At 44.1% G+C, this 22,143-nt stretch overlaps 1 protein-coding gene across 4 annotated transcripts in view; it reads left to right on the forward strand.

Annotated features, from left to right (window-relative positions):
- The window catches only part of LOC138206978 (nck-associated protein 5-like), a 102,776-nt gene that overhangs the window by 12,779 nt on the left and 67,854 nt on the right, over positions 1-22,143 (forward strand). For 3 of the 4 annotated variants that reach the window (XM_069163925.1, XM_069163926.1, XM_069163927.1), the window contains exon 2: positions 4,828-4,901. In XM_069163925.1, the coding sequence (XP_069020026.1) occupies positions 4,828-4,901 (74 nt within the window). Of the gene's footprint in view, positions 1-4,827; positions 4,902-15,854; positions 16,306-22,143 lie in introns of those variants that run through there. The other variant, XM_069163928.1, reaches the window with a different exon arrangement.

The raw sequence follows: 22,143 nt of genomic DNA on the forward strand, positions 1-22,143 counted from the left end.
AATGACACGCATTAATCCAAGGAGCTACTCTTTCCACTGATAACCGGCAGGGCTATCGGCGGAGCTATCAGGGTCTAAGGATATGAGAGCCCGATGGCTGAGCTGATATTATGACACCAGGTCATTGGGGATCTGAGTAAAGACCTCTCAGTGAAGGATCACCTGCTTAGAGCCTCAAAACATGCTGATAAGACTAATGAATTTAACCGAAGCTGACTGATATGCACAGGCCTGATACAAGCCAAAGCAGGTTTCTGGAAATCTGCACACCGAGACAATTAGTCATCCTGATTAGTTCGTTGCCTCCCTACGATAAGATCACAGTTATTATGGATTATATTGGTGTATGGGAATACGTTTTCATTGATGCTGATTACATTTGGAGTGTTTACATCTTTGCCACTGATGTTCGTATAAACTTTGGAGTATTGAATGGCAGAGATTTTGGCAGCAAACCCAGTCGTATCTTTGGCAGGAGGCCAAGATTAACAGCCATATCAGATGTGGTGCATCTCCCACACCTTGAAAAGTCACTGTCATAATCCACTCTCAAGTGTGCTATAAAATAACAGCCAGAAAGAAATCTTACATTCTATTGGCATAACCTTTGACTTGGAGCAGCCCGTGTGGGAGCTTTACTTTCTGTCAAATGTGCAGCTCAGGGTTTTCAGTTGGTTTGACAGTCCCAGAGGGCACGCTGGCATGTCATCAGCCTGCAAAAAAAACTCATGGAAAGCAGAGATAGGGCTGATGAGGCCGGCTGGGGCGCAGGGTGAGAGGATAGAGGTTGTGACCTTGTCTTGGGCAGGGTCTTATTCCCAGGGGCTGCAGACCTCTACAAGGTGTCTTATCAGTAACGGCAGGCTGTGCCTCTGATCTGCAGACACATCAAGGTGGTGGAGGCAGCTCATCGCGGCGAAGACTTAAAGAAACGCAGTCTGACCTCTGCGGCAACTAGGTCAGAGTTTTATCTGGCTTTAAGTTTATTTATTTTTTCCAGTCACCTCCAAAGCTGCCTATATAAGAACCAGACGCTTGTCTAGGATGTGATTCCGTCCCTACTAATCTTCACAAATGTGTGAAAGAGCAGAGCGTGCTAGCGTGGCTCGTATGGATGAATAATGCATCTGATGTTTTATTACTGAGAAATCTGGACCATTAATCTTAACCAGATTGCAGTGGGTTTGAGTGTCAGTCTGTTTGCATGTTTGCACGGCTTTACCCAGAAGTGTGTTGTTTTTTCTTTATTTTTATTATCCCCTCCCTGCTTCTCAGCGCCAAAGCGGTGGGGGGGACGGTGCTCAGATTTTAAAATTTCATAAAGCAGTTGGAGGGGCTGGGATATGGGACTCAAGCCGTGGCACATGGCAGAGCCCTCAGCAGCTACCGAGCGCCTCCTTATCAAACGCTCTCACACGCATGAGTAAACATGGCCGGATAAACATTACTGAGAACCTGCGGTCATAGAGCAGGAACATCAGCAAGCACATTACCTGTCAGGTTAACAGGAGCTCGGCCTCTGCTCTCATCATAGCAGCAAAAATCAATACTGTGTCCAACACTGGCCTTTTAATTAAATATTGTGAAAGAACCAGAGTTTCATTTGCAACGAAGTAGTTAGAGTGGACAACATTGCCTTAAATGAAAACCCCGAGAATGGCTTTTAATGTTTGAAGCACAATATTGAAGCAAGAGAGTGTATATAACTGAAAATAATTCTTCTTCATGGAGCTGCAAATAACAGAAATAAAAATATATCAAATAAAAATGGAAATCTTGAGTGGGCAATTAGATTTTTTTTTTTTTAGCCCTGAATTTTTTTTTTTTTTTTTTTTTTTTTTTTTTTTTCAAATAGCACCCATTGGTTCGATACAAGATAACTAATTTTGGCAATCTGTCACTTATTTCACTTGATGCAGCACAAAATCTGCTGATGGTCTCCACATCTTTCTGCTGTCATTGGAAGTATATTAGAATTTAAAAGCCTCTTCATGATTTAGTATACTTTGAGGTGATTACGCACTCTTTATGAGCTTACAGCTCTTACGACATTTTAACCACTGTGAGGAATTGTTGGGCTTCAGTCGCCAGAGCACCAGTCCTGAGAAATATGCCTTCGATAAAGTCTCAGGTCAGTAAATTCAGTTTTGTTTTTTTCGGTCCACACGTGAGTACCCGGGCCTCATGGGAACGGCACAGCTTTCACTCTCGCCGTAAAACCGTCAGAAATAATGCCCGGCTGAAGATATAACACGCGGCATTACATACGTGAGTCATGCTTTAAATCTCTGCTTTAAATACCCTCCCCGTTTCACATGACAACACGCATGCTGCATTCTCTGCATTCCTTCATGTGTGCTGAGGATTATTTCAGTGCCCTGTCATTAGGAAGAGGTCTACGTGATGACAACACAGACTTAGGCAGCTTTACTTTACTTTGATGTGGCCTGTAAATATTTCCCCCGACATGGGGCTTTCACGAAGAAGGTTGCCCTTTGTGCAGCAGCCGTAATCATTATGGGATCGCGTTGCTAATGGTCTCTCGGAGACAGACGTTTTACCCCAGACAGCTTTCTTGGTTGCTCCAGAAGAAGTCACACATTTGGGTCTGGTTTCTTGAATATTGTGCAAAATTATTTTGACAACTGTGTTTTGTAATTAATAACTCAAAAAGCCTCCCTGCTACTACTGAAAACCAACATCTCTGATATTTAACTGCAAAACTCATGCCACAGCGACCAGCTTCTCTCCATCCACCCACCCGGTTAGGATGAATTCAAATAGCAACGTGAATGCAATCATTTGTCATTGTTTTTGCTATTGATTAACTGCTGTTGGATGCCAACAGTAAATTTAACTTTGGAAACTTAGCCGAACGCTAATGGCCTTTCAGCTTGGGTGTGAGTGGCATCCAGGCTGCGTGCTGTGGCACTCCGAGACTAACAGATGGCTTTGGGGCACTGCTGTTAGACACTGTAATTGGTTGCTTTCCAGACATGAAACATGTCACACTGATTAGGTTGAAATTAATGAAAACAATGATGAAAGATGGGGAGAGTAGGAGGTGATCTTATTTTGTTGTCAGTCTCTCTTATCTTTTGAAAGATAATGGAAAATGTGACAGAAATTGGGAAATGCTGCACCACACTGTTCAGCATCGATCTGTTGTCGCGCTTGTACGTCAGCACGGTTTGCCTAATGGCCACAAGAGCGCCCTTGACTGGCAACTCCGCAGGAAGCCTGGGCCCTTTGCCATGTTCATCTCCTGGCAAGCTGGTTTTGATGCTTGTCTTCGAGTGGCAGGCTCACATGACATTAAGTGCTTTAACTGCTTGAGAGGCAGCAGCACAGGAGGAGACAAAACAACTGCACTTACTGTATTTAGACCAGCAGCTGCACATCTGGCATGTTGAGAGTTTGCTCTCAAGGCCACAGGTTAAAAAAGCCCATGCAGTGATAACAGAAGTACTTTAAGTCTGGTCGGGCTCCAAAGGTGGGTCAGAGGGAGGTCAGAATCAGTCTGCTGCAGGCAAATTATTAAAAGTTCTTTGGCTGTGAAATAGTATGCATGTTTCCATGATCAAAGAAGGATTGTGAATGAAAACAAGTGCAGCCCGTGTCACAGAGGAGGCTGGTATTTGTTGTGTTGCTGTTTTTGGTTGCATTATAAGGAGTGTGGTGTCTTGTTATGATATAGTGCATCGTTATAAGAGTCCCATTTCCATATAGAGCAAACTTTTGCTTTCTGTTATTGTACTGTATCACAGCAGGGGTTCTCCACCAAGTTTGAAAACTGCAGCCCCAGTGTTTGTTTTTCCTTTTCTGCAAATTCTCTTTTAAAAGAATCAGTTTGTGTCTCACAGAAGGGATTTATTTTTCCCAGTGACTAATTACAGAACTGAGATTACAATAGCAGCAAAGACAAGTATGTTCGAGGAGCAGGCGAGGGAGCTGCAGTCACAATAAATGTGAAAAAGGTTTTATGTGTACTTTGACAAGAGGACAAAAAAATGAATAGCTCAGAAACTTTTTTTTTCTCCTAGACTGAGACTCCTGGTTTAGTTACCTCTTCATGGGAATCCCCATTATTCAATTACACTCTGCAAGCACATGACCAGAATATCTGGAAATCAATGCAGAGCATCTGTCCCACTGAGATAACCATTTACCCAGGAGATGCATCAGGAGCTGTCAAGCAAACATCTAATTAATTAGTCTTAAACCTCGACTGCAGTGATCTGACAGCAGCAAGTCACAACTGGCTGTGTTATGTACTGTAGGTAGTGTCTGGAAAACGCAGATGTTTGAAATATGGTGCCTATGTGGCCTATTTCTTACAGTTGCAACCCCCTCCTGCTATATGTAGTCGGACCGCGAAGAAGCAAATCATTAGGCCCAAGCCAAGAAATCCTGACATCTGTTTTTTCCATTCTGCTCTTAGCCTTAGCTCATTTCGTCCTCGTTGTAACTCAGTAGCGCACGTTTTGTGAGTGTGGGCTATTCCCGGCTGACATTACACAGCTGGGCTCGCTTCTGGGCCAGCCGTTAGAAGTTACCCTGAGGTGCTCCTGGAGTTACACAGAGAGAGAGAGGGAGACTAAACTGATTAATCACACCTACTTCTGGTCTGCTTTGCTGTTCTTTGCACATTTATCAGAGCAAAGTGAGGATACAGTGTGTCGTCATGACTTTTCAGCACCTCATGCTCACATTTGATCAATTGTTAGTATCATTTGGTTCAGCTGTTTAGGATGAGGGTGTGGGCTGAGGTCTTCCTGTGATTCAGAGTGAGCATCTGCATAAGCCTTTCTCCTCTCTCCTTGGCAGGAATACATGGACGCCAACAAATGCATCGACGAGCTTCTCAAACAGCTCGAGGAGGAGCGCCGAAATGTCCGAAGGTAAGAGGCTTCTCAACATTTTTTGGGGCAGATGTTTTATTGCCAGAGGATATCAGCAGCTGCCTGCAATCCATTCCCAGCCAGAGGCAGCAGAACAATGTTGTTTGGTTTGAGTGCGAGACAAGCTTTGTACGCTGTTCTTGAGAAATGCTTTTTGTGTTGGAAGCCCACTAAAAGTGGCAGACAAAGGGGAGACTCTGGGCCCAGTGTGGGGTTGACTGGGGGCATTTCTCATGGAGGTCCTTTGGAGCAGATTTGCCCAGACAATGGGAATGAAGAGCTTATGGAGATGCCAATCTAATGACCTTGTCCCCTCCGTGCTCCTATCATCCTAGCCCTTTCCAGTGATGCACCGCCCCTGTAGAAAAGAGAGACAATTTTTTAAACTTCACCCTCTTTTGTACAGCCCTCTCTCCATCTCAATGGAGCAGTAGTCCCCCAGCTCAAAGTAATTTTCCCCCTGAGTGAGCAGAAAGAGGTTGGGGGTCGGACAGAGGAGGATCGGGGTCTCAGGGTGGGTGGCAGGGGGATGAATGACCACTGACCATCCCCTTTACTAGGCCAGGGCAGCCCCTTAAAAAAGGAAGTGATGTGTAAAGGAATGCCCCCCCCCCAGTCCAAGTCATCCCCACCCCTCTTTATAAGACATCCTCTGAGTGACCTAACAGCTACTTAGAAAAGCCAGGGTGTCTCTGTACGAACTGACCTGTATTTGGGACAGAGGACCAGCTCGTTTTAAAGCCATGAACTTGTACCGAGTGACTGGAGAGGCTGTCTTAACCTAAATTTTTACTGTATTCGATCTGAATCGCTTACCCTAGTGTTGCTTAAATTCCTTTGGGGATACAGTCAAGGTTAATGTCATTTTTTTTTTTATTTGTAAAATTGTGCTTTAATGGCATCAAATGCTAATTGTGCTGTATGTTTTTTTTTGTTTTTTTTTGTGTGTGCCTTTGTAAAGGTGTGTTCAGACAGAATTCATTGTTATCCTCTATAGTGCCCTCCTGCCTTGTACAACTGTGTGTTTGATTTAGTGTCAAAGTAATGTTGAATGCACTTATGGGACACAAGTTTAAAATAAGTGGCTTTGAAACTGAATATTGTAAAAATGCCCCTGACAGAGAGAAGCTGTGCAGTGTAAAGTCACTCCAAACCTGAATCAGTTCTTGCCTTTTGAAAAACATCCTTCAATTCTTTTTTCGAAGGATCAAAAATAAGAGCTTGGTGAGCCCAGTGTTTGTGGTTGAAGTTTGTCTGAAGGGAAGCGCTATTTACATTACAGAGCTATTTTGTCCTCCACTGTGGCAGAAACTACTGCAAGAAGGTCTGCATAGTTGAGATGTAACCCTCTCGATGTTGAAAACAAGTCAGTGCAAATTCAGCCAATGCTTTGAATATTTCCAGTGTTTGAAGCTCAGTTATTTCAACCAACAAACCACCAGGCAGGATTTGTTCTCATTTCTTTTCGAGTGTTGTTCGATTCAGAGTGGTGACAGTGATAAATGACCTCACCAAGCCTTTTGTTCAGCTAAAACATAGACCTCAAGGAAAACAAAAAACGCCTCCTTCCACGTATTGGGCATCGTCTCACGATGTTGGAGATGTCCCTCAACCACCCCTCTGAATATGGGGCCCATCAATCCGTCAAGAGGAGAAAGAGAAGCCCTTACATTCCTCTAGTTCTCTGCATCCTGACTTCATGACCCAGTGACCTACTACATTCATGTCTCTCATTGTACCATATTATTGGGTAGTTTCACACTGGTGAAGTACACAGATTGGACAATTATAGTTTCTTTTTTTTAACCACATTACGTTTTTTTTAACCAGCGAGGATGCTGGTATATTAAATATCCACGTCGTTACTTCCAATAAACAGACAATACAATTTTCTCTTTGTTGTGGTCAGTATGTTTTTCCCTTTAGAAAGACCATACAGAGACTACAGGCTACTTTTGGTGGTACCATGAAAAAGATGTTGTGATTGTTTGGAGCATGAATCAAAAGCAGAGACAGATGAGGCATATGTTACAAAAGTTGGATCTTTTACAGACATTTTTAAACATTTTGTTTCTTGCCAAGTTAATACCATCTGTGGAGCTATAAATGGGTCAGTGCCACATTTTATGCCTACAGGTGGTGAGTTTATACTAAAGAATAGGCATAGATATTTAATTACGTGGATCTAATTAAAGATCATTTTCAGCTTGTTTTTTAATCGTCCGTCAAAAGCATCTGCTGTATCCTCGACATCCTCACGCACAGACACACACACACACACACACACACACACACACACACACACACACACACACACACACACACACACACATATTGTCTCTTGCACTCCGTCTCAGCATCATTGCCCGACGGAGTACAAAACCCCAGTGGGATGCTGGCCGGGCTTTCCTGCTCCCTCCATTCAATGTGACCACTTCCTTGACAGACGGAAACAAAAGCTCCACGGCACAGTGTCAACATCAGATGGAGCAGATCCAAACTTGGCACCATCAGACACGACGTACAGTCAGAGTCTAACCCGGGGATTCTTCATCGTTTGTTTGCTCTCATTAAACGTGATGAAATGTCTTTTTAAATGTCTGCAGTCTCATTAGTGGTGGCCTTGATGTCCTGGTGACACACAGTCAAATCCAAGTCTGTGGAGGAAAATGGAGTTTATTATAGACGTCTGCTGAGTGACAGACATGTATGGGCGGGACATATGGATGCTCTGCAGAGTTAAAAAGCATGACGGGTGGGGAGTGAGTTTGCATGACCTCTTTCTGACAAGCTGCTGTGTCAAGGCACCGTGACGGTGTAATCTTCCCTGTGGATTAAAACAATGTGGATTAGATTTTTTTTTCCCTCTCTCTCTCTATCTCTGTGTTCCCACTCTTGATTTGTTGCTGTGCTCAGCTTTTTCTTTTTTTTTTTTTGCACCTGAATCTTCCTCTGACCTTGTTTTTAGTGGGTCAAGCACACCGTGGCTGGCCTCTACCAGGTCACATGGCCCAAAGCTGGCCTCACCTGCCATTTTCTGCCTGCTGGAGCAGATGGCGTTTGTCTGTGACCCCTTCCACACCTTGGAGGACAGGGAGGGACGAGGAGGCAGGCAGGGGGCCCCGCTCAGAGCAACTGGGAAGTGGGGAGGTGTGGAAGGGGGAGGAAGCAGGGGACTCAGCTGGAGATGCTCGGGGCTTAGGACAGGTTGCGTGGAGCAGGCAGCTGCAGCTCAAGCCGAAAGGACATTAACGACGACATCTGCTGATCAATAAGCTATTTGTCATGTTCATGGAGCAAAGTCACTTCGCAAGGCAGAGATAGAAAGTGGAGGTCAGATCAGATGTGCACTTAGCTGAGGGATTATAGGTAATAGGACTTGCTTTGTGTAAGTGAATTTGCCTGTGGGTAGAATTGAAAATTGACCAGTTTTGTCCTGTAAGAGCTCAACATTTCTGCCTATTTGTCCTTGCCTGATCAGACAAGGGTGGTTTGAAGATTTAGGATTGTGCATTTAGAAGAACCATCAAAAACTGCCTGAATATGTTACTTTTTGAAGTGTACTTTTTTTTTTAATGTTTGTCCTTCATCAGTGTAAATCCCCTTGTGTCATTTGAGCTTCTGTTTCAAATCTTTATAATTGATTACCCTATTAATAGTTTTTCAGCCACTAATCACTGGAGTCAATAAAAAATGGCAGCAACAGCTTCAAGTTAAGACTTTAGAAATGTCTCCAGAAGCGTTTTAAGAGACTTTAAGTGTTTCACAAATGTGTCATTTAGGAGGACAGATAGAGGAAAATGTCCTTGCACCCCTATGAAGAAGGTTAAGTGAGAGGGAAATAAATGAGTGACTATATACATGCGAAAGAGAGAAAGAGACCACAGGAGCGCAAAGCTGGGAAACAGCTTTACAAATCTGGACCTTGCTGATGTTACTACAAGGCATATCTGGCCTCAAAGACGCCTGTGTGCTGCCGGCGGTCTGAGCAAGATGAAAGGCTATAATCCGCTGCTGAAGTATGTGGCGAGGCCTGTTCTGTCGATGAGGAGGTGGATTGGGTTCAGCCTCCCGCAAACCCTCCAACGCCCCAAGGATCTGCCGTCTCGCTTGGGCGAGAGCCATGCGTTTTACAACTTTAATTGGATAAGATGACCGGTCTAATGCAATAATTTGATCATGCTAAGCTCCAAAGAGATCTAATACACTCTCAAAGTATATTTGTGTGCCCTCTGAAGTGAGCGACTGAGCCTAATCCATCTATTAGAGGTCACTTTACGGCCCAAAATATCTGAAAGGAGCAGTTAGTGCGTAAATAAATCAATCCATGAAACCTTCATTGGAAGCTTCATGCAGTGCTGGAATTTGGTTTTTCTTGTTAATTTTTCATTGAAATTTTGTTTTGTTTTTCAAATAAATTCTTGATTAAAGCTTGTGGGGTGCAAACAATGAAGAATCTGAGGCTAAAACAGGAGGTAGTCACGGCACAAGTGCTTCCCTTTCATGTGCTGTAATTGGCAAAAATCTGCTCGCATCTATGAGAGTTTGATTGTTCGCACGAAGTCGCAGGTCTGACAATGGCAACGTGTCCTGTTGATCATCACGGTACTTGTCAGTGAGGAGTTGACGGCGAACATGAACTCCCCGAAGCAATTAGCTAAGGAGGCGACGCTGCCTGTGCCCTGTGACACAAATCTACACCTGCTTGTTTATCTTGGTGAGGATTCACTAACTCTGTCTGGCAGCGGCTCTCTCGTCCTCCCCAGTCCTATAAACGCCGAACACTGCAGCCCTGATTCATGTGGTTAAAATACACACGTCGGTTTTATGGAGCTTAAGAGAGGAAGAGGTTAATCGAATGGTTTAATGAAGCCTTTTACTGATGCTCCCTCAAGGTCGTTTTCTCAGCCACTCACAGCGCTGCATTCCCATGCACACTGAAGAGTGCTGCTTCCCTCTCCACATATTACTCACGATAAGCCTTCGTGTTTCTTTTTCTGATGCGTTCAAGGTTAAATATGAAGCTAGAACGTATTCTAAGAAACTCCACACTTTACGTAATGAATCTATCTTTTTCCTTTAGATGCATCGTTGCAATAAACAATTTAGGTTGCTCCCACCTGGGATGCTGTGGTTTCACAACATGGATATGCAGTGCTTTATGGGACTTGTGATACGTATTCTTGAAATTTGGACTAAATGGGGTATTATCTGCATTCCTAGAAGCAATTAGCTGTGTTTAAGAGCTGAGTCTTTTTCATTGGGGTCTTGTGTAATGTTTTAATTACCGCTATTGTTATTCAGAGTTTTCACACACTCATTTAAATGTCTTGTGCTGCAAAAAAATCACTTTAATTATGCATTGCTTGAGAATATTATGGATTTTATCTGATTTCAGTCGCTGTGGCATTGTCTGCTGCACGTTTGATTAAATGAAGGTTCGCAACAACATTCAGGTCTATTAATATCAGTTGAGTTCCTCTGCGCTGTGCAGTGAATAGATGGTTTTTTTTTTTTAACAAGATTAGCTTGGGTTGAATGTGTTATGACTTCTATTGTGCTCCTGCAAGTGTGCAGTTCTTTTGACTAATAGGTGTGCTGTGAAGCGCTCCGATAAACATCCTCACTTTAAGATAAGAAACGCGATAGAGTCTGTGTGGGTTGTATTGTTGATAGACTCTGTGTGGTTTGGATTGTTGATAGATCCTGTGTGGTTTTGGCTGGTGGATGTCAGTGGTTGCATCCACGCTATTTACCTCCAGCTCAGGGCTCTTTGGGAAAACATCCTCATGTTTTTGAGGAAACAGAAAGAGGTGAAAATGTGTAAACCTCACAACATGGTCGACCTAAATGTGTGCGAGTCAGTGATGAAGTGATTATTCATAAAATCTGATGTTTCTTTTTACAAAGATTGTGTTTCGGGCATTTTATGCCTTTTAATTGGTAGTGTTAGTGGAGATGATGGAATGACAGCAAAGATCAATTATCAATATGTAGTGGTGCAGGTTCCATACATGCTTTGTAGCTTGATGGCATTAAATAGGAATGTGGAATCTTTTTTTTCCTATTTGCATTAAAAGAGTAAATAATAGTGGAAAAAATACAAAGCAAAGACCTTCTAGTGACAAACTTTGTGACAATAAAAATCTGTCTACTGCTGTGACTAGCAGGGCCGTTGGTGTGAGGAGGACACCACTAAGATTACTCCACAATAGCCCCATTTGTTAATTGTAATCACACGAGGAATGTTCAAGTATTTTTTTTTAAGATTTACTTAAATTGAATTAAAGATTATCTCCATCGGTGCTAATCCTGCTCATTCCAGTCTCACTGTTTTTAAGCATTTCCTGAGATTCATGAGGAGGAAAATCTTGCTGGACCACCATCCTGCGAATCGTTCCGCCCCCATCACCCTGCTTAATGAATCATGACGGAAGTGCATTATCGTTTTCATTGTATTACACACTTCATCCTGCCACAAAGAAGTTAAATGACACAGTTAGACTCTCACTATCGCACACACACACGCGCACACACACACACACACACACACACACACACACACACACACACACACACACACACACACACACACACATATACACACAATCCCTGGAGCGGCTCTTGCAGCCATCATGTGATCTGTATCTGTCTGGGTGTTTGAGCTGTGTAGATCCTGGCCAGCGTTGTTGGGTAAACAAACGCACTGCCTGTCTACAGCGTGGCATTTCCTTAACTCGTCTTGATGCAGAAAACACCCCACCCCCTCCCCTCTGTTTCCTAAAAGACTCTAGCCATGCTGACATCTGAATATGTGGAAGGATTGTAGCCCCCCCCACACACACATAGTACCCCTGATGTGTTTCCAAATGATTTTACACCCCTTAGTTTTCATTCGGTATATCAGACATTAAACTGGCTGTTCTCAGAAGTATGTCTGAAGTTAAACACACGCTAATCATCTTTAAGATGCTCGAGAGGCAGGAAGTTTTTCTTCTCCTCCTCCTGTGTGATTAATGTCTGACTGGGAACACACACCTACACGGCGGAATCGACTGGTCTGGTAATGAGCGCAAGTGACACATGCTGGCCCCCTCTGGTCACTCATCTGTGATCAAGCTGCAGGGGATTAATGTCATGGAAGGAAAGTGTGGCTGATGGCTGGAGCCCTGGACTAACAGGATGTTTGTACTTTGACATTAACAATGTAACGCACTACATTTACTCTTTTTCTTTTACTTTTGAGAGACTTCTACGTCATCTGGTATTTCCACCTTGTACGTGTGTTGAAGATTTGACATACATTAAGCTTAGAAACGATTACCATAGATTGCACCATCAAGCAGCATTAATTAGTTAAATTTAGCTCCATTTGGAACGGATACAACTTTAACATTCTCAATACATGTTAATGCATCAATTATTTACATCTAGAATGAGCCATTCTTCACTTTTAGGACATCTTTAACTGGGTGATAGCATCGCAATGAATTGCAAATTCTGATCCAGCTTGACTGCACAGCAGGATTTACATTAATCGTACCTGAAATGTGCACTTGTCCATATTTGATTTGCCAGTCGGGACACTAGTGGATGCTCTGACCTTGTGTTGTGACAAAACTTTGACAAATCTGTGTTTCTTTGAATGAACTCTCTGCATCAGCACTCCCACAATGCAAAACACACCCTTATCTAAAAGTCAAGAACATTTCATCTTAGACTATGCAGGCAGAATTAGTCTTGAACAGACTTCAACATTTACATAAAGTGACAGGATTCTTGCTTGTCACGGAGTATTTTGACATTGTTGAATTGCTCGTTTCACCTCAGTAAAGGATCTAAATACTTCTTTAACCACTGCACACATACTACCACAACCACTAGCATCCTTTTAACCTCGGCCACTCTGCACCGCAGTTCAAAGGCGCTGACACTCACACGTACACTCGCACTACACACAACCACAACCAGCATCCCTTTTCCTCAGACCACCCTGCACCCCATTACAAATCTATATCGACCCACCGGCCCTCCAGCCACTGTCCCAGCACCATCCTGTCTCCTTCCCTATACCCCCCCTCCTCTCTGTGGAATGCTAACCTTGCCTGCGCGCTTGTGTGTGTGTGTGTGTGTGTGTGTGTGTGTGTGTGTGTGTGTGTGTGTGTGTGTGTGTGTGTGTGTGTGTGTGTGTGTGTGTGTGTGTGTGAGTGAGTGAGTGTGAGACAGTGGTGGAGCCAGGCTGGCTGTGTGGGCGGCCGAGTGTTTCCAAACAGTGGAATCTGTCACTGACACCCCTGGCAGAGCAATAAGCAGCGCCTTAATGAGCTCAGCAGATCACTCAGCACACGGAGCCGACACACACACACACACACACACACACACACGAACGCACACGCACACACTTGCACTTTAGACACACGTGTACACGTGCATGAATTGTACAAATACACACGCACCATCAAACATACCCATCCATACTTTATTACGTAGTCACTGGACATAAATAAGGCTGTGAGGACATGTATTGACAATAATGTGCACATAATGTATGAACACACACACACACACACAGAAGCGTTTTATATACTTAAAAAAAAAAGCGCACACATTCACACAACATGCTCGCCTATGCACATGCACAGAGCAATCCACAGCCTTTACTTGCGCATGCATTCACAAACCCATTCATTACGTATGCAGTAACTGTTGTAACTCCCCCCCCACACACACACACAGGGAGTAAAAATATGTACTTATGGCACCAGGCAAACACACACTCACACACTTCCCAAGACTCTCATTAAGCAGTTAAAATGGAAAGAAAACTAAGCTACACAAACAAACACGGCCTGTTTCCTGATTAGAAGAAAAGGGAGGTGGTTCTTGAGAGTAAGTGCGACTATTTCTGACACCAAACGCCGCCTCTATACTGGACTTTGCTGTGTATTTGTCGCTGTGTAGACAAGAGCCATCGCTCAATGCTTCCTGGCTCGCTGCTGATCGAATTAAAAGGGAACACCACCTTCAATATTTTTTGATTACGGTGCATGTGTTTGCGTTCATGCTGACTCAGCCGTCCATTTGTCTTTTTTACCCAAATGGGACAATGGTTTCTAATTGGTGACCACCTGCTCTTGAAATCAAATCACGCTCGCTCCACATTCAGATTTCCCCACCAGACAGCTGCGCTTATGATAAACACAATCAGCCCTCTGCATGATGATTCAGTCATAATGATCTGGCATCATGAATCTTTGAGTTTTATGATGATAAATGAGAATACGGCTGCCAGTTTTAGAAGACATCCGATAACGAGACCTTGACAAGATGTGTCAGGTTTTTTTTATGATGGCTATTAACGTGGTGCCAGATTTCTCAGCATCAACTAATCTATACCCAAACTCTGACGGTGCAAGTTTATCTCCGGCCTTACTCGCTCCACCTTCCCTTATCTTGAAGTTATCCAGCCCCCCTCCCCTGCTCTTTCATTCTCCTGCAAGCTAATTTTCTCACATGGTTAGTGTCATTGTTCATTTAGGACATTAGTGACAGTGAATATGGGGCAAAGTGGCAGTGATGGCCCCGGCTCCAAGTCAGCCCCGTCCTTTCTTTCCCCTCTTTAACTGAGCGCTCCTGTCACCGGGACCCTTTTAATTCCCCCTTTCACCCCTCCGGTGCCCGCCCCCTCTCGCACTGGTCCTATTGGGGAGCAGACAATAGAGGATGCCCCCCCTTCCTCTTCCTTCTCTGCCTCTTCATCCCCCTCCTTCTCATCTCCCTCAGCCCTCACAGGCGTCCTGCCTGGTTGAGGCTATGGGCTCCAGGCTGCAGTTTGTCACAGCCATTCAGCTGAGACTGATTGTGATTGCGGCAGATGGGCTGGAGTCACTCGGCCCAGGCAAACCCAAGCACTTCTCTCTCGCTCTCTCTTTTTCTTTCCCAGCGTTTTGTTTTTTTTGCTTTGGCCTTCACTTTTTGTCCTTCGCTCTCTTGATCTTGATCTCTTCCTCGGTTGTCCCTATCTGTCTTTTGTCAGCGCCTTCTCTTTGTGATGTGTTGTTTTCCAAGAGCTCAGTTTTCCCCATCCACATTTTGAAATAATGCGCTGATTTAGCAAGCTTACGTCCTCAGAAAGCTTTCAGCCAAGGTGATTGTCAGATTATTTAACTGCATCTGAAAGCCGCTCACCCAACACCTTTCTGACGTTGGAATTCGGAGAGCTGCATTTGACAGTTTTTGTAACTTTCATGACAATCCATCAACTACTGTATGTCCAGGTGTGCAGGGTCTGAAAGTTTCTTTTTTTTTTTTTTTTTTTTTTCATCACAGTGACTTCCATCACTTTTTGCACCATAAATGCATTCAAGCAGAGATACCCAAAGGGTGCAACGTTTTTGAATGGGTTTGATGAGACCTTTGATGTGGACATTTTCTTCTTTAGCTGTCCCTGTCTGTCCTTTTTGTCACCTTCTCTGCCTCATCTCCTCTGCACTGAAAGAGTCCAGCTAGTGGAACATCACAAGCGGTCTGTCGCTTGCATGTTCACGTCCCCTTGTTGGGAGTTAACCCCCCCCCCCTCCCCCTTCAAACACTGTTGTCACCCCTCAAAAACTCCTCCTTCCATGTGCGAACCCCCACCCCAACCTCGCTTCTCCTCCCTTGAGTAAAAAGCCACCTTCAGAGAGGCAGCGGAGCAGCCGTCTCCCTGAACACATGTTAGATGTCCCGTGAGCCCGAGGAGGAAGGACACAGTCAGAGAGCGAGAGAGAGAGAGAGAGAGAGAGAGAGAGAGAGAGAGAGAGAGAGGCTTGGAGGCAAACAGAATGAGAGAGAAAGAGATAGAGGCAGAGACAGACTGAGGAGAGAAATATTCAGAGGAAAAGATAAAGCCGGGAGGCGGGGTGGGCGGGGGAGGGGGGGGGGAGGCTCACAACGCTGTGTGAAGAGGAGCCTCTGAGCGTGTGTGCCTTAGTGAGAGAGAGCGCAGCGCAGAGGGAGAGTGTATGTAGAAGAGAGGAAGAAGAGAGGAAGAAGAGAGGAGGAGAGGGAAGCAGCATCGGGAGACTCAATGCATGTTGCCAGATTGAGAGACACCGGGAGGGTAGAGGACAGAAGCAAAGAGGAATAGGAGAAAGAAAGGGAAGCAGGGACTTTAAGTGCTTGAGGGAGGACAAGGAGGAGGAGGACGAGGAGGAGGAGGAGGAGGAGGAGAGGCAGTTTGGTCTCAGTCAAGTCGAGAGGCAGGCAGGCAGGGAGCAGTGTGGAGCCGGCAGTGCTGCATTGTGGATGTAAACTTTATCATCTGCGGGATCAGAGGGTAGCAGCTGCAGAGCAGGAGGAAAGCGTGCTGGTGGATTACCATGTGTGTCCTCTGAATGCACCAGGATGCTGCATCTCCACTTGGGTAAGAGGCGGACGGTCGTCAGCATGCGTGACATTACAAAATGACAGCGTTTCTGGAGCGGCAGCACAATTTTACTGTCATGTTGTATGATCTACATTGTGCCTGTTTGTGGATTTGGGTTGTGTATTCATGTATATTTGTGCTTCACTGCTGTCAGGATAATACAGCCAGCTTTAGCTGCAGTAGCAGCCAATTCATAATGATTTATTTTCTCCGACTGCACCTCCTTCACCGTCTTTACTTTGCGCTGATCTGCGATTTTCCTAATAATCCTCCGAGGAGGAACATATTCCAGATAGCAGCACTGTACACATGTGCAGGGGATGATCTCGTATCTGCACTGAACCCGATTAGCCATTTGTGAGGGGGAATCGCGTGTCCTGTTGCTAGTGGCAACAGCATGGGGGCCGGGGTGCTGCGTAAACCACTTTGTTTCTGATTGATAACAGAAGGGAACAGATAGCAGTCGTTTAAGCGGAGGTAAAACAATCCAGCATTGCAGGGGATTCGTATGTGCAGGAATGTATGTTTCGCCCTCCCTCTGCTTCTTTTCTTTCCTTATACTCTCTCTCAAGCAGATTAAGATTTTCAATCCGGGCCCCTAATCCCAAATTAAAATGACTGGCATTGAACTGGGTGTGGATACTAAGTGGTGGAGAATATGGATTACAGGGATATGGCCTCTCTGTTATGGTCAGCTTCTCTGCCGCTTCTTCTTAATGTGGCATGAAGTGCTGCACTACTGCTCCCTATATGTCAAAGTCACAGCAGGTCAGAGGTCTTCCTTTATAGTCAGCCATTTTTACAGTAGACAGCAAGAGTCTATAGGATGCTTGCCACCAACACACCAAGGATGCCAAGCGTAGGATTGTGGATGATGGCTTTATGTTTTTGGCTGACTTTGTTATCTCTAAAAACAGAACTGCAAGGGAGCACAGAAATGAGAGCATGGGAGAGTATGGGAGGTATCATCGCGCTCTTGCCAGAATGAAATGCCATTCTCTGTCTTTTAAAAAAAAAAAAAAAAAAGCTTTAGTCAAGCTTTAGTTTGCCCTGGGAACTAGTGCTTCCCATAAACAAGAGCAAAAAATAGCATCTGTCATGTAGTGGATGCTTTATAACTGCAAACGCCAATGAATGAAGGACAAGAAACAAAAGCACATTTTTCAAAGTTTTTTTAGTAGAATCTAACATTAACTCAAAGAGCAAGGTGTTTATTGAGGTGAGCTTTAACCCAACATTTTCAACAGGCTCACCAGGAGAAGTCAGACTCCCAGGAGTGCTCCAAAGTTCGGGGCTTATTACAAGGCAAACAGCAGTGTGGGTCCAAACTGAGCTACACAACTTTTCCTACTTCACACCTGCTCTGCATTCTAGTTTTACACAGCTCATAATCTGCTATCTGTCCAGTAATCTACTGCAGAGACTTCAGTCTTCGTGAGTTATACCAGTGAAGCTCATTCAACTATTGTAAAGGTCATGTATTGTATGTACAGTAGCAGTCCCTGTTGGGGCTACAGTGAAGCTGTTTGGTCCAGTTTCTGTTCACACAGTGTCCATTTAAAGCCTTTATTGGGAGCAGAGCAGCTGGCGGTGATATCCCAACCAGCAGGGCAGATGTGTTTGGGGCAGTTTGAACCACGCTACCCTCTGAAACCTACCTGGGGATTACTGGGTAAGAGGATTGCCAAGTGGAGGGATTTGATTTTATAGAATTAAAACTGTAATTCTCTCTGTCCCAGCCATGCCACAGTGCAACCATTTCTCCATATTATTTTTTTCCCCCCTCCTGCTGCCATGTTCCAGTATGTATCAACAAGGTCCATTACTACATCATGTGTCCTACATTTAGGCAGTTTGGATGTAAAAGTTGCAACACAGCCACTGCATGTTTGAGTGGAAGTCTAACATGCTGTTATAGATGTGAGAATAAGTACTGCAGTGTTTTAGATGCCTGCGGCTGTTTCAGTTGGCATAACCCGAGTGTTAATTGTTACCCAAAAAAATCCTCCTGTGTGCGTTTGAATTTTCTTCCACCCCTCCAACTCGTGTCCGTCACTTTGCCTCTCACTCCTCTACTTCCGATTTTCCAAACTTTTCCTCCTCCCCTTTCGTCTCTTCCCTGTATGTGGTGCTCTGTATTTGGTGACCCTCAGCCAGCATATTGGGTTCAGGTCAAACAGAATTACTGAGGAATGTCCCCCTGTTCAATGGATGGCCCAGTGGGCCTCAGCATGGGAGCACTTCCCCTTCATTGACAGCCAGGGGACTTTCATTTTGAAGGGGGTGGTGGGGGTGAGTGTGTGTGTGTGTGTGGGGGGGGGGGGGGGTCTTCCAGACAACTTTCCCATATAATTCCCACTGTCTTTGCAGTGTTCATCGGCACTGTGGAGCTGTAAGCCAGTTTAATGATGTGTACGTGTGAGGCACATCTCAGGATCTCGCCAGCCTGAGCCTTGTTGAGACGCTCTGCTTCTGTGACTGCAGGCCATCCAGCTCAATTAAGGGTGCTTTGAATGCATTCTTCCCCTCGGCCTGCTCTACATTTATCTTCCCCCACAAACAACACGTGGGAACTCTAAAAACGGTACGAGTAGAGCTCTCTGGAGCTGGTATGAACCTGTTTTTGCAAATACAGCATCTAAAAAAAAAAACTAAAAAAAAAAAAAAAAACTAGCTCTATAAAGAATTCTGACATTTTGCCAGACAGCGATTTTTTTTTTTTTTTTAATTTTTTTTTTTAAATTTTTTTTTTATGCAAACAGCCACAACACATTGTATTCCAGCTGAAGTCTCATGCTTTGTGTTTCACTGAATGTTAACTAGTTGGAAATGCGGAAAAATTGGACTATCAGATGTCTTTTCTGGATGTCTCCTGTTGGCTCTAGTTAGAGTAATGTCACTCAGGGAAAATATAAAGTTAAATGGTCCGAAACAATTTATAACCAATAAAAGGCTTTTATTTGCTAGCTATCAGTGGCTTATTGCATGCACTGACTGTTTTGCCTGGAGACAAAGCATTACCCAGACACCCTCACTGACTGTTAAGTGATGTCATTAGAGCCAGAGCATTTTTGTGGTTTCTAAACGGATGAACTCGCTCCATGTAAGTTCACAAAGGTGCGAAGACTCGTGGGCTGTTTTTGCAGTTACTGCATTTAAATGGCCTGTTTTCCAGTCAGAACTGGCATAAAATATTATCTCTTTTTAATAATGGTAGTTTGAGTGTCTTGGCTTGCAAAGATAAGCTTTTTGTTTTCCCTTTATAGAGGCTTTAACTGATACGTCTCATGGTGTTTCACTTCTTTGGAAAAAGAAATCTCAAATAGGATTTGTTTTTTTAGGTCATAGTCATGCATGCCAACAGTTTACAAGATAATATGGTGTTGTCCTTGTTTACTATACTCAGACTTCCAGCTGACACACTTTCACAGTTGCATGCATCTCTCAAGTTTTTAGATCAAAGCAGTCAAAACCCACGTTGAGAGAATTCCCTCTTGTTTCATATTTCTTTCCTTGTCACAGTGATACTTTCAGCGGCGCAAGCTGTTTATGAGGTTGGAAAAGAGGTCAGTGTCGTATTTGAGGTTGTGCGGGGTGGGGAATGTCAACAAACTTCAGCTCCCCACTATCTTGGCTCTAAATCATTGGATAATAGAGGGAGAAACATGCAGGACCACATCCAGTGGCTGGAGGTGTTGGCGCAGCTGGAAAGGAAATGGAGAGAGGCTGCTGGAGAAGCTCACCTTTGAGCTGTAAAACTCTTACCCAAACACCTCTCGTTGTATTTCAGTTCTTTTAGCCATTTGGTGACAGTCTTTACTTAGAGTGAATTACAACAAGGGCAGTAACTTTTAGCTGCTTGATGACCAGCATGCCAGAGTGCCAGAAGGAGAATGCTATGGCAATATTCACGTGACAACTGAAAGAACACGGTAGGACGAATTGCTCGGACCAAACATGTTTTTTTCCAGGTACCTCCATCTGTTTATCTGTCAATTTTCACCCATCGGCAAGTTAAATAGTTTTGACATTTTTCTATCAAAGGGATGGAAACTACACTGTAAAACCAATTGAAATGAAGGGACACAACTGAAGCAATGACTTTTGAGAAACAACTATCTGCAGCAAAAATACAGATCAGATAAATTGAGCGACTTTTGCAGCAGCTGCCTGACACAGACATGCACCCAGGGGTAGGTGGGGTAGAGATGGCCGACCCTTGACTGGAGTGCTTCTGTTTACTGTACCTTTGTCTGTATTGTATTTGAAGCGGCCATTTGTCTGCATCTGTAAAGGGGCTTCTGTTTGCCTGAGTCTCTGAAAACGATGTGTTGACAGCCGCTGTAAAAAAAAAACAACCTGCAGCCTTTGCACAGCCTCCATGAGTCAGCAGAACCTTCTAGTATTATGGTACAGTAGTAATTGTGAGTCCCTGTTCCCCAATTACGTCAATGCAGGCCAGGCTGGGTGTGAAATACGGAACAATGGAGGAAACATGTGACATACATACCTTTTTACTGCTAAACATGTGCAGGCTGCTAAATGAGCATTTTATTTAATCAAACTGCTGCTTCATAAGAACTTTTTTGAGCATCTCTGTATTGTTATTGTTTTATTACCGATGTAGGATTCAGCTGATTCCTGATTTTAAAGGTTTAGAAACATTTTAATCTTAGCTGAAGGGGAAATCTTGCTGGAGGGGGGAATTATACAGTTTTTTATTAGCAATTTCAGGTGTTCAGATGCACGGCCTTTTTTCAACTGTTTCTACCTTCCTCCTGAGAGGAAGATGTATCAATCAGTTATTGTTGGACATGCCGAGAGGAAGAGACATGTTGTTGAGTTTTGGGAAGTGTGTGCATCAGCTCCCCTTCCACCCTCTGCAATTTTTAAATACCCAGACAAAGGCGTCAGTACGCTTCAAAAGAAGTACTTATTATATCATCAAACGGCGTCTCCTCCCACGCACCCCTCTTTCATTGTCAGAACTGAGCAGCGCTGCGTCTGACAACGTTTGTGACTTCAAACAGTTAAGTATTCTTATTCTAGATATTTTGGTCACTTTGTATGCCGAGTGCAACACCATGGCTGCTTTTGAGGAGAGACGTTCCCATTCATACAATTCATTTCATCTAGAATCTATTTCTCGCTTCCTTTAAGCGTGACATCTTTGGCCCAGGTTCAAACATTTTTGCCTTTAAACACGGTTTGGCGTCACATCTTCTGGATTCATTTGAAGCGTACAGTCTTCATCTCCACACACGCAGAGATGTTTATGTCTATATTGGCAGCAGTATGATTCCAGAGATTTGTTTATTGTGTCCGGATGCACCTCACAAGGTGAACTCCTAAATCATGAGGTAATTGTAGTCCAGCGTGAAAGGTGCTTTACTTAAACGCAATTATGTGTCGGAGTGTGTGACTGGAGAGACAAGACTCACTGGGAAAACTTAATCAAACACAAGATTACTACCTGTTGGATTGTGAATGTTTGGCTGGGAATCCCTGTTGAAGCTTGATTTCAAAACAAGTGTGTTTGTGTGTATTTTTTTTTACACTTTTGAGGAGGCAGCATGTTCTATCTCATCCTCTATGCCCCATATCAACACATCTGCCTTCTTCATATCTGTGTTTGTAGGTGCAGCAACAGTCATCTCTTTTTTATGATTTGGACATAAAAGATTCAAAGTTGTGTGAGTGTGTATGCATGTCTCTGAGTATCTTTGCCAGTGTGTTTGTACATGTGTGCTCATCCATGTGTTTAAGTGTGCCCCCTGTGTGATCATGTGTAGCTCCATCTTCACTCTGCATGAGCCGTGCTGGTGAGTAAACCCT

The sequence above is a fragment of the Embiotoca jacksoni genome, unplaced genomic scaffold (genome assembly GCF_022577435.1).
Source record: "Embiotoca jacksoni isolate LCO1_2020_lvr unplaced genomic scaffold, fEmbJac1.0.p SCAF_30, whole genome shotgun sequence".
Lineage (NCBI taxonomy): Eukaryota > Metazoa > Chordata > Actinopteri > Embiotocidae > Embiotoca > Embiotoca jacksoni.